Raw genomic sequence first — 22,786 nt, 5'->3', positions numbered from 1 at the left:
AAATTTTTTTGCCTGTGGGATATGTGATATCTTGTAGAGTTTTAACATGGTAGGAATGTGATGGCAGATTTTTTTTTTTTTCAATGGATACATCTTAGTGGTAGCAAGACAGTCACAAAAGAGCTACTGTGATTTTTGGAAGACTATAAAGCACACGATTCCATCAGGTTTCTCTTTATGCACCTGTACAGTGCCTCTGATTCATGAACACACAGCTGGCAAGAAAAGCTTCCGATGAAAAATGGAATGTAACTCTGAATCTGGCTCGCATCCCTTTCCAGACACTGTCTTCTACACTCCCTCTCCCCCCCTTCCATACTAAGGCACTGCTGACAAATATTGTGACAAGTGACTCAGAGAGAAAAAATTGTGCCAGACTGCAGATGTGAGGGATTCAGTAAAGTAAGAATTTTAAAAAAGAAACCCAAACATATCCAGGGAGCATTAGTCCTGGGAGAGTTCTGCACAAAATCATTAAAAGTTATAACCAAAGAATTTAGAATTCTGTGCAGAATATTTTAGAATTCTGCAGACTTTGTTCATATGTAAAATAATATATTCACTATACTGTATCTATCTAGAAGAGAGGGAGTTCTATCTATACTTCAGTATATGTTAGAAGGGATTTTGAAAGGAATTGGGAGCCCCCTTGTGGTGACTGATGCATTTTTAAAGGTCTGGAAAAAAAGTGCAGTCTTTGCCTTTCACGTTCACGTTGCCAACTATAAGTTAAGAGACAGTCAGAGCTCCTTGGATAATCGAAGTTCTGTGGACACAGAGAGTTGATAACAACCCTGCACCGTTTTACAGGTCACCTCGCTGGCTGGCAGCAAGATAAAATTATATGTAGAAAGTTCCTTTCTCCGAGAGCACAGGGAAGCGATTTGATTTGTTCCAGACAGTCAGCGGAGGAAGCAAAAGGTGAGCCTAAATTTGCACTTTACCGGTACTTATCTCTTCAGAATGCAGTATTAGTGCAGGGGTTTCAAAGTCCCTCCTCCAGGGCCGCAATCCAGTCGGATTTTCAGGATTTCCCCAACGAATATGCATGAGATCTATTTGCTTGCACTGCTTTCATGATATGCTAATAGATCTCATGCATATTCATTGGGGAAATCCTGAAAACCCGACTGGATTGCGGCCCTCGAGGAGGGACTTTGACACCCCTGGTCTAGTGTATAGTACAGGTTTCTCAAAGTCCCTCCTTGAGGGCCGCAATCCAGTCGGTTTTTCAGGATTTCCCCAATGACTATGCATTGAAAGCAGTGCATGCACATAGATCTCATGCATATTCATTGGGAAAATCCTGAAACCCCGACAGGATTGCAGCCCCTCAAGGAGGGAGTTTGAGACCCCTGATCTAGTACGCAGGAACACACAACATTATCCGGATTGTATCTTGAGACCGCTGCCTATCCTTGTGTGCTAGTGTCGACTTCAGGCGTATTCTTGGACGAGGTCTGCTGCTCCTCACAAAAAGGTGGCAATAAGAATGGCTTTCACAGTTTCCTAACCCGCCACAATACTTAGCGCTTCCGTTCTATGAGCTGATGATCTCCCACGATGCCGATCTGCCTTTGAGGCTGCAATGCCAACTGCCACTCACTCCTGCAATGTGCAACCACTAGAGAAACTCAAAAAATGCCCACGCCCTCTGCCAGCCCTCCTCCTAGCAGATAGCGGAGAGGCTCCCGCTAATTTAAAAAAAAAAAAAAAAAAATCGACTAGGTCTTCCCGGCTCGTCCCTTATAACTTCTAGGCATTACAGCCCCTCTCCCCTGCTTTCAGGTATGCCAGGGCGCGCGAGGGCTGGCAGGGCCGAAGCGCCTTGCAAGGAGGACTGGCGTGCAGCAGGGGGTGCTCGACCCTCCCAAAAGGGGGCAGCTCGGCACCGCTTTGCCTGATGTGGAATCGTACTGGACGGGATCCATCTGCATGCCTTCTTTTCTTCGAGGGGGGGGGGGCGGGGTTGGATTCGGTCTCACGTGCACAAACTCGGGATTGATTCCTGGTAGGCGGCTCTGACTCTGCTGGTATTGGAGTTGCAGCTCAGCACATGCGAGAGAACTCCCCCCCCCCACCGCCTCGCCATCCCGCGCATTCAGATCATGTCTCCTGCCCCCCTCCCCCGGGGGGTAATCGGCGACAGAGCAGGGCAGCTCCTTCTCCCTTCTCTCCTGGCCATGAGGGTGCTGCTGCTGCCTCGCAGGTTAGCCCTGGCTCTGCTCGGGATAGTCTCGGTCGCCGCTCTCCTCGCCTTCTGGGGCAGCAGGAGGAAGCTGCTGCAGGTCGGTGGCTCGGACTTTGAAGGCCAGGTGGTCAAGGTAAGGCGCTGGGGCTAGTTCCCGATTTCCACTGCCTGGGATTTGGGTTGCTTGCTGAGGGTGGGGGAGCTGGGCTTGCTGGATGTGGTGATGGTGGGGGGAGGGGCTGTTAGGGCAAAGGTTGAGCAGAAAACGCCGATTCCACGTCTCGGACCCCCTCCCCCTCCCGGAAAGTCAACAGCGGGTCTTTTTTTAAAAAAAAAAAAGGTGACGCTTTGGGTCTTAACTTCTCTTGACTTTTGCGTCACCCTGCCCTGAACCCTGGAAAGGATCGGTCTAGTGTGGCAGAGGGTTGTAGGCGATGCCCTGTTAACAGCAGGAGAACACGAAGTGTTGCCAAATACCCAACCCCCCCCCCCCCAAAAGGCTATAGGGAGGAAAAGATCCTGCTTCAACGGTCCAGGGGACTGGGAAGGCAGATAGAGCAGCCAGCCCGATAACTTTCGACAGGAACCCTGCTGCTGGAGAGCCGGCACGCGCCTCTAAAGGTCGCACTAAGCAAAATACTACCTTATTGCTTTGCCTGTGCTGGAATTCCACCTTTAAAAAAAACAACAACAGGGGTTCCAATTCCCATTGTTTTAAGTGAAGCCAGTAAATCGGATCCATTCTCTGATCGAAAGCAGAAAATCTTTGCCTCCCAGACAGCTGCCCTTCCCGTAACCTCCTAGGCTATGCGAACAGTCTCAAGCGTCCCTGAGCCCGGCGTCTCGGCTAACACAGCCGCTCACCCTAAAGAGACTCTAAAGAGCCTAAGAAGGAGACAGACATCTCCGGAGCGGTTTCAGCAGCTTGATCCGTTTGCTTCCTCCCGTTGACTCTCTGCAGTAGCTGCCGTGCCCAATGTACCGCCTCCAAAACCATCGTAAAGAGAAAATCGTGCACCCCTTTCCAGAAGTACAGTTCAATGGAAAAAAAAAAAAAAAGGGCGCGGAAAGTTGCCCGGGAAGCACGTGCCCCTCCCCCTCCCGGAAGCAGGAGTTGGGCCGGGTTTTTGCAGCAGGGCTCCCCAAATGCACACGCCCTTAGACTACTAGAGCTTCTCAAATGAATCGCTCATTCCAAGGGGTTTTGCCAGGAAAGTTTTTTAAAACAGAAGAGGCAGGGCGCCTTGCAATAAGAATTGAAATTGATTTCACTCCGCTAACTCAGGTTCTTTTCGGGAAAAGGTCGATACTCATATCACTGAATTTTGACAACTTAATTACGCAAGAATATCATTAAAATGCCTGTTCTGTTCCGGCATATACAGTAGTTCTGATTTCAGGGCACAGAGCAAAATCACAGACTATACAACCTTTTGACCCTGCCACCCAAGCCTGCTGGGGACATTCATGTCAGGGACCATTAGCAAAATAGAAGGCGTGAAGGAGCAGCTTAGTAGTTAGAACAGGGATCAGGAATTAGGAAATCCCGGGACTCAAAGCCTGCACTTGCCTCCTGGTGGTGCTTGTAACCATTAGAAATCAATGGTTACAAGCCTTTTGAGCTTGTTTCTCTGTCTCTCTCCTCCCCTCTTCATGGAGGTTTTATCAGTTCATTTCATACATTCCTTTTACTCATTAAAACGTTTTAACAGATGCCAGTTGACTTCATATACTGGTAGGTAACAACATGACAAGAGTAAAGAGGTTAGGGCTCTGTAGTTTGGAAAAGAGATGGCTGAAGGGAGATATGATTGAAGTCTACAAAATCCTGAGTGATATAGAATGGGTACAAGTGGATCGATTTGTTGTTGGGGTTTTTTTTTTTGTTTGTTTTTTTTACTCAGTCAAAAATTACAAAGACTAGGGGACACTGATGAAGTTACAGGGAGATAGTTTTAAAACCAATAGCTGGAAATATTTTTTTTTTCCACTCAGAATAGTTAAGCTCTGGAATTCATTGCAAGAGGATGTGGTAAGAGCAGTTAACCTAGCTGTGTTTTAAATAAAGTTTGGACAAATTCCTGGAGGAAATGTCCATAGTCTGCTGTTGAGACAGACATGGGGAAGCCACTGCTTGCCCTGGATTGGTTGTATGGAATATTGCTACTATTTGAGTTTTTCAAACAAAGGTCATTATAAAGACTACCCAATTCAAAAATTAGATTTTTGCCAGGTACTTGTGACAAGGGGATACTGGGCTAGATGGACCATCGGTCTGACCCAGTAAAGCTATTCTCATGTTTTTAAGAATGTAAGAGTTGTTCTACCGGGTCAGACCAATGTTCCATCTAGCCCTTATCCTGTTTTTCCAATAGTGTTCAGTCCAGGTCACAAGTACCTGGAAGAGTCCCACAAAGTAGCACGATTATATGCTAGGTAATCCATAGGGATAAGCAGGGGCTTGCCCATCCTCCCCCAACCAGGTCTGATTTATTAACAGTTAGTTTATGGACTTTTCCTCCAGGAATATGTCCAAATTTTTTAAAAATAAACTTTAGCACTTGCTCCAACAATGAGTTACAGAGCTTAAGTTAAGTGAAAACATATTTTCGCCTATTTGTTTTAAATGTGCTGCCGTGTAACTTCATGGAATGTCCCCCTAGCCTTTGTACTTTCGGAAAGAGTAAACAATTGATTCACATTTACCCGTTCCACTTCATTAAGAATTTTATAGACCTCTAACATATCCCCCCCTCAGCTGTCTCTTCTTCATGCTGAAGAGCCTTAGCTTTTTAAACATTTCTGGTGAGAGTGGTTCTATTCCCTCAATCATTTTGGTTGCCCTTCCCGGCACCTTTTCTAACTCTGTATCTTTTTTGAGATGTCTCAGCCAGAATTGCACGCAATACTGAAGATTCAGTCTTCCTGTGAAGCGATACAGAGGCATTATAATATTCTTAGGGCTCCTTTTACTAAGCTGCGTTAGGGCATTGACCTGCGCTGAATTGCCGCGTGTACTAAACGTTAACGCCGCGTAGCGCGCGGTAATATCCTGCGTGCGCTAAAAACGCTAGCGCACCTCAGTAAAAGGAGTCCTTAGTCTTATATTATCCTTCTGTAGTTTCAAGTTTATTCATGGCTTGATATACCGACCATCACAAGTATCTGGACGGTTTACAATGTAAAAAAATTAAAAAGGTCTGATATTATTTGAGATTTGGGTGGGGTAAAATAAAAAGAGAGTATACCTATAATTATAACGAATTATGACTGATTAGACACGAGAGGCTTTGGGGGATAGGGAAGTTTTAATTACAATGATAAATAAAAATAAAAGGAAGGGTAGAGGGAAGGGAAGTAACAAGAAGGAAACAGGGATGTCGCTGCTTTTTTTTTTTTGGCTGCTTCTCATAGTGAACAGAAGATTTTAACATACAAGGCTTATGATGACACCTAGATCCTTTCCCTTTTAATCTTGAACCTAGCATCATGTAGCTATCATTTGGATTATTCTTTCCAATGTGCAACTCTTTGCACTTGTCCACATCAAATTTATTCTGCCATTTTAATGCATAGTCTTCCAGCCTCCCAAGGTCCTTCTGCAATTTCACGCAGTCTGCTTGTGATTTAACAACGTCGAATAGTTCCTTGTCATCTGCAGATTTGATCACTCACTCATTGTTCCCATTTCTAGTATTCAACTTACTTTATTGAATTGGACATCCAACCCTACTCTCTGCTTTCTTTTCTTATTTTTTTACCAGTTCTCAGTCCACAACAGAACATTGCTTTTTAATTTTCTCAGGAGACTCTCCTGAAGGACTTTGTCAAAACTTTGAAACCATCCCTGTGTCTGGAGTGTGTGGCACAGTGGTTGGATCTACAGCCTCAGCACCCTGAGGTTGTGGGTTCAAACCCCGCGCTGCTCCTTGTGACCCTGGGCAAGTCACTCAGTCCTCCATAGCCCCAGGTACGTTAGATAGATTGTGAGCCCACTGGGACAGATAGGGAAAATGCTTGAGTACCTGATTGTAAAAACCGCTTAGATAACCTTGATAGGTGGTATATAAAAATCCTAATAATAATAATAATAATAATTCTTTAAGGAGAGAGTGAAGAATCAGAGTATAAATGAGCACAGCCATTGACCCTTAAGCTTTGCATTGAAGAATGCTGGTGTAGAAGGACTGAGGACAAATTACATGTAGTTGGAAGAACTGGAGTAGACTGAATTATAATTTTTGGTGGAACTCGTTATGTCATATATATAAAATGGAAAGAATAATAGCTATACAGCAGGGGCATTTAAGGAAATTTCAAGATGTGTGGGAGCCATTAACAAAATACTGTAATAAATAGATACAATTTATCCCTTAAATTTATAAGTGCAATATTTAGGGGGGAGGGTAATTTTTAGTATATCATCTAAATATATAGGAATGATAAGGAAACATTTTATCATATGGTATTTATATTTTACATTTGTAATGAATAGGTGGGGTGGGAGGGTGATAATGTTATGTGATTGGAATTATTGCTGAGTATTAAGTGATATATTTAATGTTCAAATGTTTTAACTTACTGTCACACTTATTGTAAGTTTTAAAATGAATAAAGATTTATAAAAAAAAAAAAAAAAAGGACTGAGGTTGAGATAGACACTAAAGAATGACACGGGATAGTTTCCACCGGTTATCTGCGGGGACGGGCACGGGGGGATGAATTCTGTCCCTGTGTCATTCTCTTAGCTTTCTGAAAATCTAGGTGTACTACATCAGTTGGCTTACCTTTATCTACATGTGTGTTCACACTTTCAAATGTGGTAAATTTGTGAGACAATCCATGTTGACTTTGTCCTGTTAAACTGTGTTTGTCTATGTGTTCAGTAAATTTGTTCTGTATAAGAGTTTCTAACATTTTGCCTTGTAACGATCTAATCTAATCTAAACCTTAGGTTTGTATACCGCATCATCTCTACATTCGTAAAGCTCGACATGGTTAACAAGAGTTAGGGTAGAAAGGAACTCCAGTGGAGGGAAGAGGCAAAATGAAGAGAAAATTTAGAGGACTAGAATAACCAGAGAGGGAGGAGGAGTTACATTTTTGAGAATAACCAGGTTTTCAGATGTTTACGGAAGAGTTGGAGGGAGTTCAGATTCCTAAGAGGGGAGGTAAGGTTGGTCCAGAGTTGAGTGATTCTGAAAGGGAGGGAAGAACCTAGTTTTCCTACAAGTGAAACGCATTTTAGAGAGGGAAAGGAAAGTTTCAGGTTTTGGGTGGATCTGGCGGAATTGGGTTTAGAGGAGTTCCAAGAAAGAGATGTCAGGATTACCTTTCTGTAGTTTCCTGGATCACCGCAAACCCTTTAAAAAAATTGGCTTTACAAGATTTACATGACTTATAGTAGTTGAAAGCTGACATTTGCATTAGAGAATGACGCGGGGAAAATAAATTTGTCCACATCATCGCCCTGTCCCTGTGACCACTGTCCCTGTCACCCCCCTGTCCCCATCCCCGCAGCATCCATACAAGCCTCAGTACTGTAATATTCCTTCCTTATAAATCAAAGTTTTCTGGTTGCTGAACTAGAGAAAGAGATGTTCAGCTGGCAGGGCTTTGTTTAGAAATTTTTATCAACACAACTAATATACTATTTTATCCTAAAGCAAAAAAAAAGAAAATAAATAGAAATTTTTTTTTCTACCTTTGTTCTCTGTTTTCTGCTTTCCTCATCTCCTTATTCAATTCTTTCCATCCACTGTCTGCCTTCTCTCTGTATCTTCTCTCCCTTCCATCTCTCCCCCACCCCCAATTGGTCTGGCACCCATCTTCTTCCCTCTGCTCCCCCCATAGTCTGGCATCTCTGTCTTCTTCCCTTTCAGTGTGTTCTCCCCACTCTGTCTTCCCCATTTCCTTTCAGCGTCTGTTCCTCTCCACCCCCTTTCAGCGTCTGTTCCTCTCCACCGCCCTTCAGCACCCCTCACACGGTCCGAGCATCTCTCTCCCCCCTTACCTTCAAGCGCGTTTTAACTTTACAGAATAACTTGTTCAAGCTGCCGGAGCCTGCCTGAAGTCATGTGCGTCTGTGGGCAGAAGCTTTTCCTCTGATGCAGCTTTAGCACTCTTTTGTAGGTTCAAATCCCACACTGCTCCTTGTGACCCTGGGCAAGTCACTTATTCTTCCATTGTCTCAGATGTGAGCCTACCAGGACAGATAGGGAAAATTGCTTGAGCCGGAATGTAAATCACTTAAGACTATAAGTGGTATATAAATGCTAAAAATAATAATGCATTTTAATGCAGGACTTTCCTATGTGCTAAACTTAGATTTAGTGTGGCACTTTTTAGGGCTTTTTCTTTTTTCTTATTTTCAGGTTGTGCACTAATGTTCCCATTAGCACAGGGGTGTCAAAGTCCCTCCTCGAGGGCCGCAATCCAGTCGGTTTTTTTTAGGATTTCCCCAATGAATATGCATGAGATCTATTAGCATACAATGAAAGCAGTGCATGCAAATAGATCTCATGCATATTCTTTGGGGAAATCCTGAAAACCCGATTGGATTGCGGCCCTTGAGGAGGGACTTTGACACCCCTGGATTAGCATATGGTACCTGCAAAAAATTAACAACGGAGCACTTACCATCTCCTATTTTGGAGGCGCTAAATACTCCCGCGTTAACTCTGTTATCCAGTTAGCATACATTAATCATAATACAATAGCTGGATAATGCAGGAATGCCTACTCTCTCTGTCCCTGATATGTCCCCTCTGAAAAATATTTGTGAAAAATTGGCAGTGTGCAGGTTAGTGCATAACATTAATTCATTTCTGCGGTAGCTGGTTTGCATGCTCTAATTGCACCTTAGGGGCTTAATGCCCTTTAGTAAAAGGGCCCTTATTGTTTTTTTTTAAGTTACATGACCTTCTTTTGCACTTTCTTAAATTAGGTTCTGGCATTGGCATGCTTCAGCAGGGTAGGGTTAGGGGAGCTGTTGCATCAAGTAGGAAGGAGGGCTGCAATCGTTCCCAAAGGAGCCAAGTCAGTGCTTGCTCCCTGGCAAAGCCCCTTGCATGGAACAGGACAAAACCAGGACTAGATAACGGATTCATGTTGACCTGGGTCAAGTGAGAAGATGAATGTAAATTTGCATAGAACCTGATCCATTCACTATGTAAGATTTAAGATGTGCTTAACTTACATTAGGCAACATTGATGGCACTGCTTAAATTTCTTTGCCTGACCTTCATTTTGCCAGTGGGATTCAGCAGTAAAGGTATTCAAATGGCAGTAATTGAGCCTCTCTCCTTGCAGATGTGTGCATGCAGCTCCACTTTTAGGAAACCTGAGATTTAATAAGGATCAGTTCTTGGGAACATGCAGCACCAGCGTCTCACTTCTGAAATACAGCTGGAGTGGAAAAGCAGAGTTCCTGATATTTATATACCACTTATAGTCTAAGGGCTCCTTTTACTAAGGTGCGCTAGCGTTTTTAGCGCACGCAGGATTTTAGCGCGTGCTAAACCCGCGCTATGCTTCTAGAACTAACGCCAGCCCTAATGCACCTTTGTAAAAGGAGCCCTAAGTGGTTTACATTCAGGTACTCAAGCATTTTTCCCTATCTGTCCTGGTGGGCTCACACTCTATCTAATGTACCTGGGGCATTGGGGTATTAAATGACTTGCCCAAGGTCACATGGGATTTGAACCCACAACCTCAGGGTGCTGAGACTGTAGTTCTAACCACTGCACCACACACTCCCCACATTCTAACTGCAGACTGAATAATTAAAAAATAAATAAAAAAAATTTAGTAGTGCTAGTCCATTCTTGCCATTTCTTCCATAAAATGTTGAAACAGTGAGTGTTAGCAATAGCAAAACTGTTCAGCTTTGCCTGTTTCATCTTGCTGTAAAATCTAACCTAATAGCATCCCATTGCAGATGCCCGATTCTTTCTTTTAACTTTGGTTGAACCTTCAGTGCTTTATCCATGGAATTCTGGGAACATTCTCACTGGTTCTTAAATGGTATTTTGCACAAATGTAGATGTTTATATCCTAGCTTAAATGCAGTTTTCTATGATTGATCTTCTGTTACTATCCAAAGGAAAATGACTTATGGCCAGCCGATGGGTGTGCAAAGATAAGAAAAGTAAATACTAAAGCCAAATAGGGTGAAAGTATTTGCAGACCGTGTGTTTTCATTTTTTTTTTGAGTATCTATAGTAGCATGTTTTCAACAGCCCATTGGTTGCCTTTTCCACATTTTAACAAGATTGCGGTGGTTATTTTGGAAGCTCTGTTTCTGTTTTGAATGTCTGAAAACCAGTATTCAGATGTCCAAATTGCATGAATGTCCACAGTCCGCGGTTGGCAGTGTTTTATAAACTTAAGTGTGCAAAAGGCGCTGAAATTTGAATGACCTATTAGTCAATGAGGGGTTAATTGGAAAATTTGGTGATTCAGTAACTTGGTGCGGGTAATCCCAAACGTTGCAATTCAAATCTGATTCAGGTTTGCATTGATGAAGCAGTTATTATTAAACTATGGTCTGTAACTGTCAGATATGAACTGGTGGTCATCTTCCATGCATAGTTCCCCATCTTCACATCGGTAAAACTGCCGTCTTAATTTGCACTAATTAGCCCCTTTCTAGGCCTACTAGTGTAAAGGTCATGCACAGCTGGGAGGGAGGCTTGCACAGCTACTGCTTGGGCTGTATCTGTTCTATGGTGGGGCAGTGCATGCACTGCTGTTTTGAGGGAGTGCTAGATCTGCTGTGTGTGAGTAGGACTTGTGAACATAGGAGCCAGCTCTGTGTACTGTGGGCGCTTGAGCACCCCCGTTATTGAACCAATTCCTTGACTGTGTTCAGGGAGAGAAAATTTCTGTTCTCCTAATCATTTTGAAAAGTTGGCTCCTATGCTTGTGAATATTGGTTTGCTGGGGAAATACTTTAAGTCTTGTAGAAGAAATAGTGGGTTGTATTATTTCTGTATGCACATATCATTTACCAAGGAAAGTAGCTTTGTGGTTTGAATTGATTTAATATCTGTATGATTATAGCATGCGCTAAGGGAAATAGTTTTGAATATTGATTTGATTCTGTTTATCTGTTTTAAAAACTTATCTCCCACCTACTATCTAGGGTTACCAGTTCTCTGTCAGTAAGCCAGTGCTGCAAGGTTTGACAATTACTATCCAAACTTTCATTCCCAATATCTAGAGATGGGCTTTTGCTGATGGTAATCATATCTATGCCTTATACCGAAACTTCCAGATTCTGTATATGGTGCTTTAAGTTGTGTGCGCAGCCAATTTGTGCGCACAATTTAACGAATCTGCCTAATTGGTGCCGATAACTGGAAATTAACACATCGTAATTTGTGCTAATTGGCACGAATTAAAAGTTGCGCACAGAACTTGGAAAGCGCGATTCTACAAAAAGTATGTGCCACTTGCAGCGTACAAATTTGAAAAGGGGGCGTGGCCAGAGGCAGATTGTGAGCATTCCTAAAAGTTAGGTGGATTGTTATAGAATATGTCTAATACGCGCACAAGTTTAAGCGCACGCATTTAGGCCTGGTTTCAGCTGTCCTAAATGGTTGCGCCTAAAAGTTAAGTGACGCACTGGTGCTTAGCGCGATTCTATAAAAGAATGATGCTAACCAGCACCAATTTTTTATATGTGCCATATATTGGAATCGAGCCCAAAGTGCATAGTTCAGGGAGAAAATGAAATGAAGTACAAAATTGGGATTTCTGGAAAGTTGAGGTCATGGGGAAGATTTAATTTAATTTCCATATTTATATCCCACTTAACCACAAAGATCCAAGTGGGTTCATAGACAGTAACGCGGAAAACAAAGGCGCGCGCCGACAACTGAGCGCAAGATGGAGGCACGCGCCGAAGAAAAAGACTTTTTTTAGGGGCTGCGACGGGGGTTTTTGTTGGGGAGCCCCCCCACTTTACTTAATACAGATTGCGGCGGCATTGTGGGGGGTTTGGAGGATTGTAACCCCCCACATTTTAGTGAAACCGTAACTTTTTCTCTAAAAACAGGGAAAAAGTTAAGTTTTCACTAAAATGTGGGGGGTTACAACCCCACAACGCCCCCACAACGCGGCGCGATCTGTATAAAGTAAAGTGGGGGTTCCCCCCCACACCCCCCGTTGTAGCCCCTAAAAACAGTCTTTTTTTTTTGGCGCGCGCCTCCGCGCTGCGCTCAGTTGTCTGCTCGCGCCTTTGTCCCAGCGTGCTTTTGACCTGACACCATCCAAGTGAGGTATAATAAAAGATAATACAATATTAAAAAAAAATTGACTGTTAAATACATCTTAAAATATAATCATAAAATCCACCCTACTTAATCAAAAATATTTCTGAAATAACCGTTTTTATCGCTTTCCTAAAAAGCCCAATATTAGACAAGTTTCTTATTTCACTGGGGGAAGGGGATGTTGGTACTCCTCTGGACCCACAAATGAAATTTGTATGACGCCCTCCTGGGCAGCAGTTTCTCTTTTGTCACTTGTTGATCAAAGTACAGTGACAGCTGAGTTAGTCCATTTGAATATGTAGAAATAAGAGTTAACAGATAAGTTGTAGGTGAGACCTTTTAATGGACCAATTTAATACAGCTGTGATTGTGTCAAAAGTAGTTACATCTGAACTCAGTCCAATAAAAAAGGTGTCATGTACACGTGTCTCTTGGTGCCTAGCTCTCCTTTTACGTAGGGAAGGTAAATTTGGAACAAATATTTATCAGAAACCCACAGCTATCATCATTAGTCACTTAACAAGAATTTTCTGTACCTTCAGTTTTTAAGACTGAAACGTTTATCTTCAGAGAATGCTGATTTTATGAATCACACATTATGGGTGATATGTAGGTTTTTTAAACAAGAGGTTATCCTAGATCACATATTGCAGCAAGGTTTCAATACAAAACCAATAGACAATCTTTATTAAAATGGAAGATAAACCAGTGGAGGACATTGTGAAGGTTCTTAAGAAACCCTGGCATATAATTCACAGTTTAAATAATTTTTCAGTTAAACAGTTTACTGTGGCCAGTACCAGAAATAGAAATCTAGAGATATTTTAATACCATTGACCTTGCCAAATTTTGAGGTTAAAAATTCTCATCTCCCTAAGGGCGATTTGAAATGGGGTTCTTCTTTCATCTGTTTTGTTTCTCTTTATAATAGTTATTTTAGATATCCAGTGACTGGTGATATATGAGGGTTGAATAATGCCTCCATAATTCATCAGTAGATGGCTACACTGATGCCCTGCATATGTCCACTTGTTCTTTGATATCTCTTCGTTCATCTCAGTGGTGAGAAGCGTCTGTGTGATTTTTATTTATTTATTTTATTTAAAACATTTCTTACTTGCTGACATCCTACACTTCTGAGCGAGTTACTGAAAAACACTCATAATTTAATCAATAATCAAACAAAAGAAAAAAATCAAAAAACAGACAGCGGACAAGGAAAGAGAGACACACAGAACAAAAGGCAGACGTACAGCGGCCAACGAGAGACAGAAAGATGCACAGACAGCGGCCAAGGAGAGAGAGAGAGACAGTGGCCAAAGAGAGAGAGAGAGAGAGGCAGAAAGACAGACAGACAGCGGCCAATGAGAGACAGAAAGACAGACAACAGCCAAGGAGAGAGAGAGAGACAAAAAGACAGAGGCAAACGAGAGAGAGAGAGAGAGAGAGAGAAAGAGACAGAAAGACACACAGACAGCGGCCAACGAGAGAGAGAGACAGAAAGACAGACAGACAGTGGCCAGTGAGAGAGAGAGACAGACAGAAAGACAGGCAGCAGCCAAGGAGAGAGAGAGAGATAGAAAGACAGACAGACAGTGGCCAGTGAGAGAGAGAGACAGACAGAAAGACAGGCAGCAGCCAAGGAGAGAGAGAGAGATAGAAAGACAGACAGACAGACAGCAGCCAAGGAGAGAGACAGACGGACAGACACATCTATTCTAGCACCCGTTAATGTAACGGGCTTAAAGACTAGTGTTTTAATAATACAGATAGCACACATAGTCAATTTATAAGGTAGGGTGGGAGGAATGAGCATACATGATTAAAAAATTGATCACAGGTTGCGGAGTCGAACCTGGAATCTAATCTAAGCTAATCTTCCATTTGTGAGTCGCACAAGCCTAAACAAGCTCAAGGCGACAGATCAAAGAGGAAGAGGGAAATTAGACGGGGGGGGGGAGGGGTGTGAACATGGAAGAAGTGAGGGGAGGGGCTAGAAGTAGGGGGTGCAATACAGAAGCTGAAATAGTTAAATGTCAGAGGTGGGTCTTTAGGTTTTTCCTAAAGCGGTGTAGTTTGTCTCTTTCCTGGTATTTGATCATAGGAGGTCCTATGATCTGAGCTCATAAATTCTTATAATTGCATAAAATTTAAACTTATACATCTCCCTTAGTAATATTTTGGTGATAGAAAAGAGATAGCAATATAAAAAATATAGTAGAACTAAAATTGCATTTTGCACAATAAAACTATATTAAGAAACCAAAAATAATTTGTCAATTTAAAATTTTTTTCTAAATAACATCTTATAAATAAAACAGAGTACTGTACTTTAAAATCGATAGGCAACTAATGCAGACTCACTAAAATTGGGAACATTTTTCCTACCTTTGTTATCTGGTGATTTTATTTATCTGATCATCTTGCTCACTCTTTGCTCTTAGCTTTGTTTCCAAGGCCTCTTTATGCAGGTGCTGTTTCTTTCCTCTCCTTCTTCACCTCTTGCACTACATCCATCTTTGGCACTGATTTTAATATTCATTGTTCTTCTATTTTTCTGCCTCCATCTCAAATCTATCTTTCTAGCTCTTCCCCTCTCCTCCATCTATGTGCACCATCTCTTCCCTCTCTTTTTCTTCCCTCCATCTACGTGCACCATCTCCTCTCTCTTCCCCGTACCTCCATCCATGTGCCACCATCTCCTTCCTCTCCTCTGCCCCTCCCATTCAGCATCTCTCTCTTCTTTCTCCCTCCCTCCCCACCCCCCGGTTCTACCAAATGCTCTCCTCACCCAGTTCTGAAGCACCCATCACTACAAAAACTACAAGGAGATCGCAGGTGTAAGAGCAATTCTCTTGCACTGCCCGTGGCCTCCTCTTCACCGTTCCTTTGGTGCTGCAGTCTGCCCAAGTGGAAACAGGAAGTTGATTCAAAGGGGGGGGGGTTGACTGCAGCAAAAGAACAGTACAGAGGAGGCCACGGCAGTGCTGGAAAATCGAAGAACAGTGACTTAGGCACTTTTGTCCTTCACTACCTGCTGCCCCCTGCCCCAAACCGATATCACACAGTTCTGGGACTCAGGAAGCCAACGCTGATCCTCTGTGCTGGTGAAGGGTCTTGAGCATCTGCGTGTGCTCAAGGCCTGCTGGCTCCCACCCTCTTCGGGATTCTTGGAGTCCAGCAAGCCTTGAGCAAACGCAGAAGCTCAAGGCCCTTTACCAGCACAGAGCATCAGCGTCGGCTTCCTGAGTCCTGGAACTGTAAGTGCGATGTCAGTCTCTGGCAGGAAAAGCGAGTAGTGGAGAATAGGAGTGCCAGTCATTGGGGTGAGGAGGAGGAAGATAGCAATGCCAGTCATCAGGGGGGATAGACGTGCCGGTCATCGGAGGGGGGAGACGGCAGTGGCGATCATTGGAGGGGGGAGACAGTGCTGCCAGTCATCGGAAGGGATAGAGGGTAGCAGTGCCAGACTTCGGGGGTGGGATGGAAAATAGCAGCATTGGTCATTGGGTGGGGAGGGGAGTTAAAAAAGAGGCTCAAATATAAACCAAGGCCCCCATTTTTGGGCCCCCAAATCTTGGTTTATATTCTAGTATATATGGTAGTCGCTCACTGCTTGGGCTGCCTTGGTCATTAATGATGCTCAGGTGTGTGTTGGCAATTTTTTTTCCACTCGAGGATCTCTTACTCTCAATGAAGCTTTAAGAGGGATTGCATCTAGTGCTGTAATGAATTGCACAGGCCAGATCTTCCCCTGTCAGTATTCTTGACCACTCTGCAGGCTAGCAACACTGTACTGTGACAATTTCTGACTCTTGCTGTGGACTGGTACTGTTGGGGTACGATAGCATTAGACCCCTCAGCTAGGCTTGTTTGCAATGTAGATGCATCCAGGACCTTGAGGGGGAGGGGGAGGGAAGTACTCCAGAACACCTTTGCCATTCCTCCTCCCCCCCTCTGCAACTTGTGGGACAGATTGTTAAGAGGTGCAGAGTGTTGCCAGCTGTCAGTTCTACATGTATAAGTTTAAACTTTATGCAATTACAAAAATAAGTAATGAAATGTTCTGAAAATCATTTATTTATTTATTTAGATTTTTATCCTGTTTTCCCAGAAGCTCAGAACGGGTTACAATTTAACATTCGCAATCAATTTAAAAACAGAATGGTCATGACAACAGTTAGGTTACATTAGGTTACATTTAGATAATTACAGAATTATTCGAGAGTCCAGCCTAGTCATAGTAAAGAGTAATTGGAGAGTAAATTGAGGAAGCTGTTCAGTTGAGGCCCTATTGTTGGAAGAGGAAGGTCTGTATTACTCTACGGAAGGACATTAGTGAGTCTAGTGACCTTATATGTGTGGGTAGCTGGTTCCATAGCTGCAGGAGGAAATGGCTGTGTGAGTGTTTATGTGCCGTGCTCATCAGAGGGATCTCCCTGCGGGAATGTTAAGCTTCTGTTCATTTAAAAAAAATTTTCCTTAAGCACACTGTCATTTTATAGAACAATTTAAAGGAAAACTTAAAACATTCGTCTTCAAAGATGCCTTTAATCTTTAAAATCTTTTCCGTCCAATCATTACGCGTTTTCCTCGCTGTGGCTCTCAGATGAGATTCCCCCTTCTCTTGTATTGCCACTTCTTCTTTTTTTTTTTTTTATTTAAATTTTTATAAATATACATTCATACAGTATGTATATAGGAAAGAGAGATTTAACATATTAATTAAAAAGAAGAAGAAAAAAAACTAAACAAATTCCATTACAATATCAATCATCTCTCAAATGAAAGTCCACATTATTGGAAAAGCAATTCACATTGGTAGGGCCTTATATTACACAGAAATTTGAAAAACCATAATGAATGCAGTGTTACTTCTTCAAATAAATGAAAACTAGACCTTATTCCACTGTGGGAGCCCTGGACAAGATTACTCCTTTAGCCTCAAGAAAAAATCGTAACTGCGGGGGATCAAAGAAAATATATGAATGTTGATCCAACAAGATCAAACATTTACAAGGATATCTAAGTTGAAACTTAGCCCCCAAAGATAGTACATATTGTCTCATTTCCAGGAACTCTTTCCTTCGGGATTGAGTTAATTTAGATACATCCGGAAACAGAAATCTTAGAGTCCATAAAGGTCACCTCTTTAAGCCTAAAGAACAGCCTAAGAAGTGCCTCTTTATCTTGCTGAAAGACAAATGTCACCAAGAGTGTAGAATATAAAATGACTTCATCCTCTGAGGTTTCCAAGATTTTCGTAACATCCATAGGACTTAAATTAGTTGAAGCCTCAGTTTTAGAAGCCTTCTTTGAAGCTGGAAGGAAATAAGCTTTGTGTAATGGAGGAAAACCATTCTCAGGGTATTTAAATAACTCTTTCAGAAATTTATAAAATGAGTCTTTAGGCGTCATTGCTAAAGTTTTAGGAAAGTTAAGTAATCTCAAGTTCAACATTTTAGTATAATTTTCCAAGTTCTCTACTTTCCTTACTAATAGCAATTTGTCCTTCATTAAAGTAATCTGTGTTGATTGAATACCTTGGACCCCCTGAGATTTTATTTCCTCCTGCATAGATTCAATCCTTACATTTTGTGCATTTACCAAAGGAAGAGTTCTTGCACATAATTTGTATAAGGAGTCTAAAGCAGTCCAGATGGATTCCAGAGTGAACTCAGTTGGCCTTACCAGTGGGGGGACCGATGGAACTTGTCCACCAACCTCTGATGCCAACTTTGCCTTCTCCAACGATGAAATCTCTGCCCAGGAAGCTGGGGATACCGGTAAGTCCTCCAGCTCTCTCGGGGAGGATCCTTCCTGTCCCTTCAGAGCCGCCGTAGTTCCCTGCTCTCGCGGCTGTTGGGGAGGCTCGGGTCCTGCGGGGCTGAGTGAAATATCACTCCCGATAGCCGAGACTTTCCTTTGCCTCGGCACAGCCGGTTCGCACCAAGGTGAAGAAGCAAAGAAGCTCGAGATCATCGCCTGTCTTCCGGGGGTAAGTTCAGCCTGCCGGGCTGTGGCAGCCGCTCTTCCCCTTCTCTTAGGCATATCGAGTTGTAAAATTAACCCGACTTTCAAAATGAAATGCTTCTAGCAGGAGAGCAGATAGTGAGCGTCCTCACTGTACTGCGGCCATCTTGCTTCTTTGTATTGCCACTTCTTGTTTGCTTTACTGTTTTATGATGGGTTTCCTACCTCCAACCCTTTTGTCCCAGTTAGTCCTATTAGCTTTATGTTTGTCACCCTTTTTAAAAAAATATTTTATAATGTAAAACTGCTTAGAAGTATGATAGGCGGTATATCAAATTTGAAACTTGAAACTTTCTCTGCTTTCCTCTGGTCTGTCTTCTCTAAACTCCTTTTCCATTTTCCTTTGTTTATCTCTGCATTTCCTTCATCTCTCTCTCCAGTTTTGTTTCTCCTTTGCATTGCCCACTCCCCTTCCCCAACTCTTTCTTCTCTTGTCTCATCCAGTTTGCACACTTCCTCTCGCCTTCTCTTCTTTTGGGAAAGTGCAGTCAGCAGAATTATACACATTACAAGTTTCCAAGTTTATCAGGGACTTAATATGCCACTTATCAAAGACATTTGTCTAAGCGGCTTACATTCTAGAATTGTAGGGGGAGGGGGGAGGTAGTGAAAAGGTGAGATGAATCAGTGAGGGAAGATTTTGGGCCAAAACTGAGATTTGGCTGGTCTTTGTTGTGTACCCAGGGCAGCATTAACCAATAGGCTAAGTAGGCACGTGCCTAGGGCCCGAAATGGTCAGGGGGGCCCGATGAAGGAGGGCATCAACATTGTTTTTTTCCAAACGGCGATGGGCTCCTTCAGCATTGATTGGCAACGCGGGCCCCCACCCGTTCAGCAACGCGGCCCCCCCCCCATTGACGGAAAGTAAGACAAAAAAGCAACGCGGGTAAGAAAGGCAACGGGAACTGTAATTGTGCAAGCGATGGTGCTTGCCCAAAGCTTCCCTTTGACGCAGCTTCCTGTTTCTGCCTGGGCGCATGGTGGGGTGGGGCGGGGCAGGGAGGCCCAGTGTACTTGTGTGCCTAGGGGCCCTCAACTAATTAATCCTGGCAGACGTCCGGATTTCCCCGGACATGTCCTCCTTTTGAGGACATGTCCGGGGGGTCCAGATGGCTTTTCAAAACCCGGCACTTTGTCCGGGTTTTGGAAAGCCTCCTCAAATCGCGTCAGGCAGGGAGGCAGGGGAGGGTGGAGCTAGGGCGGGACTGGGGCAGGATTAGGGCATTACAGGGCAGGGATGAGCGGGCCTGGGGGTGGGTCCAGAGCAGTGGTCTCAAACTCCAACCCTTTGCAGGGCCACATTTTGGATTTGTAGGTACTTGGAGGGTCGCAGAAAAAAATAGTTAATATCTTATTAAAGAAATTACAATTTTGCATGAGGTAAAACTCTTTATAGTTTATAGATCTCTCCTCCTCCCAAGGTCTGCATGTTCCCCCCTTCTTTGCAGTGTCCTCCATCTTCCCCCCTGGCCTCCCAGGCTTAGTTTCAGCTAATTATCACAGCCTGCAGAGAGGATCGCCGGTGCTGTAGCATTCCTTGCAGGCTTCCATCGGCCTCTGCAGCACGTTCCCTCTGCCGCGGTCCCACCCCTCCTCTGATATCAGGGGCAGGATGGCGGCAGAGGGAATGTGCTGCTGAGGACGATGGCAGCCCACAAGGATCACTACAGCACCAGCAAGTCTCTCTGCAGGCTGCGGTAATTATCGGAAAATAAGAGCGGGAAGCCGGAGGATGCTGCAAAGAGCGGGCAGCACTAGTACAGACCGTGGGCCGCAAAATAGTACCTGGCGGGCCGCATGTGGCCCCCGGGCCATGAGTTTGAGACCACTGGTCTAGAGGAATGGATTTTCTGATTGGAAAATCTGGCAACCCTATGGAGTAACTCCCCTGCCAGTCAGGTTTTGGCTGTTTAGATTATAAGCTCTGTCGAGCAGGGACTGTTTTTTTTTCTTTGTGACTCTGTGCAGTGCTGCATGCATCTGGTAATGCTAGAGAAACAATTAATAATAGTAGTAGTAGTAGTAGTAGTTATCCCAGGACAAGCAGGCAGGTATTCTCACTAGTGGGTGATGTCATCAGACAGAGCCCCGGTACGGACGTCTCACAAGCACGTGTTGCTTGTAGAAACTTAAAAGTTTCTAGATGCCCGCACCGCGCATGCGCCGGTGCCTTCCCGCCCGGAGATCCGGGCGTGTCTCCTCAGTTCTTTTCTTTCCGCAGAGCTGAGAAGTTCAACTTCATCATGCGCTAGCTGAATTCAGTTAAATTTGCCTTCCTTGTCCGCGTTTTTCGCTTTCTTTTAATTATAGTTAACAGTACATTTCTTTTTCAGTTTAAAAAAAAAAAAAAAAGATTATTTCCTCCGGCGGGTCGAACGGGCTGGCCACGTGGCTCAGGCCCACAGGCTTCGACCTCGCGGCGGAGATTTTCCGGCCTATGTCCCGGCCAATCACCGGGTTTAAAAAGTGCAGCAAAAAAAAAAAAAAAAAAAGTGCAGCAAGTGCCAACGCGCGATTTCACTCACGGACCCTCACCGGCGCTGTTTGCAGTGTTTGGGTCCTGACCACATTCCGAAATCGTGCAGGCCTTGCTCTACCCTTACGGCACGCTCATTCAAACGGCGTTGCCTATTGTGGGAATCGATGTTCAAGATGGACGCAGCTAAGGATCCTTCAGCCTCCACTTCATCAGATACCTCCCCGGTTCGGGCGAAACCGGTATCGACCCCTCCTGCATCGAGTGTGGTGAAACCGGCATCGTTCATCCCGACAACATCCACGAGCTCGACGTCGGTGCCTGCCCCGGTCTCCTCGGTTCAGGTACCTCTTCCTTCCACAGTACCACCAGTGGTCATCAAAGTGCCGAAAGCTACTAAGCAGAAGCACTCGACCTCGAAGGAGCGCGATGACCGTGCAGGAGGACCCCCTTTCGGTGCGGATCCCTCCTTATCGGCTTCGCTACGGTCCATGCTGGAAGCTCAATTCGTTGAGCTCATGCAGACCATCGGACCCGGGCTCATCGCTGCCATACAGGGTGACCTCCCGGTACCGGTCCAAAGGGGCGGTCCGCCCCCTCCCCCTCCCCCACGCCGTTCGACCTCGAAAACCGACGAGGACGAACGGGGGAGGGCGGCGATGCCCATGCGGCAAGCCTCGCTTACCGATATGCCGCCATTAGAGCCCATTACGCCTCCGCGCCAACATGGGACCAGACCTCCGATCGATACTCAAAGCCCTGGGCATAGTCAGGAAGAGTTCTTCCGTACTCCTTACCAGACTTGGGTAGCATCGCAAGAATCCGCATCGCAACCCCAGTTGCGATCCACCGCTTCCAGCCCTATCCACCACTTGGGGGCCTCGGGAGACCATGCGATGCACACACGATCCCGATCCCCGTCCCGCCACCGAGACGGGCACCGATCAAGACACTCATCCTGGCACTCTTCACGCCACTCGGAGGTGTCACCGCAGAAAAAACTGCAACGTATGGGATACTCCTCCTCGGAGGTGTCCCCTCCGGAGGGACCGGAGTACGAGGAGACACCCGTACCCGATTCTCCTTGCCACTCCCCGATGTCCATGGATCCGGAGGCCTCTTCCTCCTCCAGCCCGTCCCACAGACCGACGCTGGCGGATCAATTGTCTTTCTCATCATTCCTCCGACAAATGGCGGATGATCTGGATGTGACCCTTGACACGGGCTCCCGATACTCCAAAGAGTATCTGGACACCATGCATTTACCTAACCCTCCAACGGAGTCGCTTCGGCTCCCCCTGCATAAATTGCTGGATCAGACCTTCATGCAGTGTTTCGAAACACCGTACTCCATACCGGCGATTCCCAGCAAACTCGATGCTCGATACCGCATCGTGCACCATAAAGGGTTTGAGGGCCCTCAACTCTCCCACCAATCCCTACTGGTTGAGTCCTCTCTTAAACGCTCTCATCCCTCTCAGGTCTACGCCTCTGTACCGCCGGGCCGAGAGGGGAGAACGATGGACAAATTTGGTAAAAAATTCTATCAAAACTCCATGATGGCATCACGGGTGCTAAACTACAATTTCTTTTTCTCTTCCTATCTGGAGTTCTTCTTGCCGGTGCTCCGCAAGTTCACTCCGTTCATAGACACCCAAGCTCGATTCGAGTTCGAGGAAGTGGTAGCCTCCCTCTCCCAATTACGCCTCCAGCTGATGCAATCCTCCTTCGATGCATTCGAACTCTCGGCACGTGCTGCCGCAAGCGCGGTAGCCATGCGCCGCCTGGCATGGCTCCGTACAATCGATA

At 44.6% G+C, this 22,786-nt stretch overlaps 1 protein-coding gene across 3 annotated transcripts in view; it reads left to right on the top strand.

Moving 5' to 3' along the window:
* The first annotated feature begins 1,804 nt into the window (after positions 1 to 1,804).
* GALNT14 (polypeptide N-acetylgalactosaminyltransferase 14) overlaps positions 1,805 to 22,786 on the top strand; it is a 596,567-nt gene continuing 575,585 nt past the window's right edge. Inside the window, exon 1 of one of the 3 annotated variants that reach the window (XM_033937530.1) lies at positions 1,805 to 2,324. In XM_033937530.1, coding sequence (XP_033793421.1) covers positions 2,109 to 2,324 — 216 coding nt within the window. In that variant the 5' untranslated portion in view covers positions 1,805 to 2,108. The remainder of the gene's footprint in view (positions 2,325 to 22,786) is intronic. The other 2 variants (XM_033937528.1, XM_033937529.1) reach the window with 2 other exon arrangements.

The sequence above is a fragment of the Geotrypetes seraphini genome, chromosome 3 (genome assembly GCF_902459505.1).
Source record: "Geotrypetes seraphini chromosome 3, aGeoSer1.1, whole genome shotgun sequence".
Taxonomy (NCBI): domain Eukaryota; kingdom Metazoa; phylum Chordata; class Amphibia; order Gymnophiona; family Dermophiidae; genus Geotrypetes; species Geotrypetes seraphini.
The sequence above is the reverse complement of the archived record's forward strand: the minus strand, read 5'-3'. Positions and strand labels throughout refer to the sequence as shown.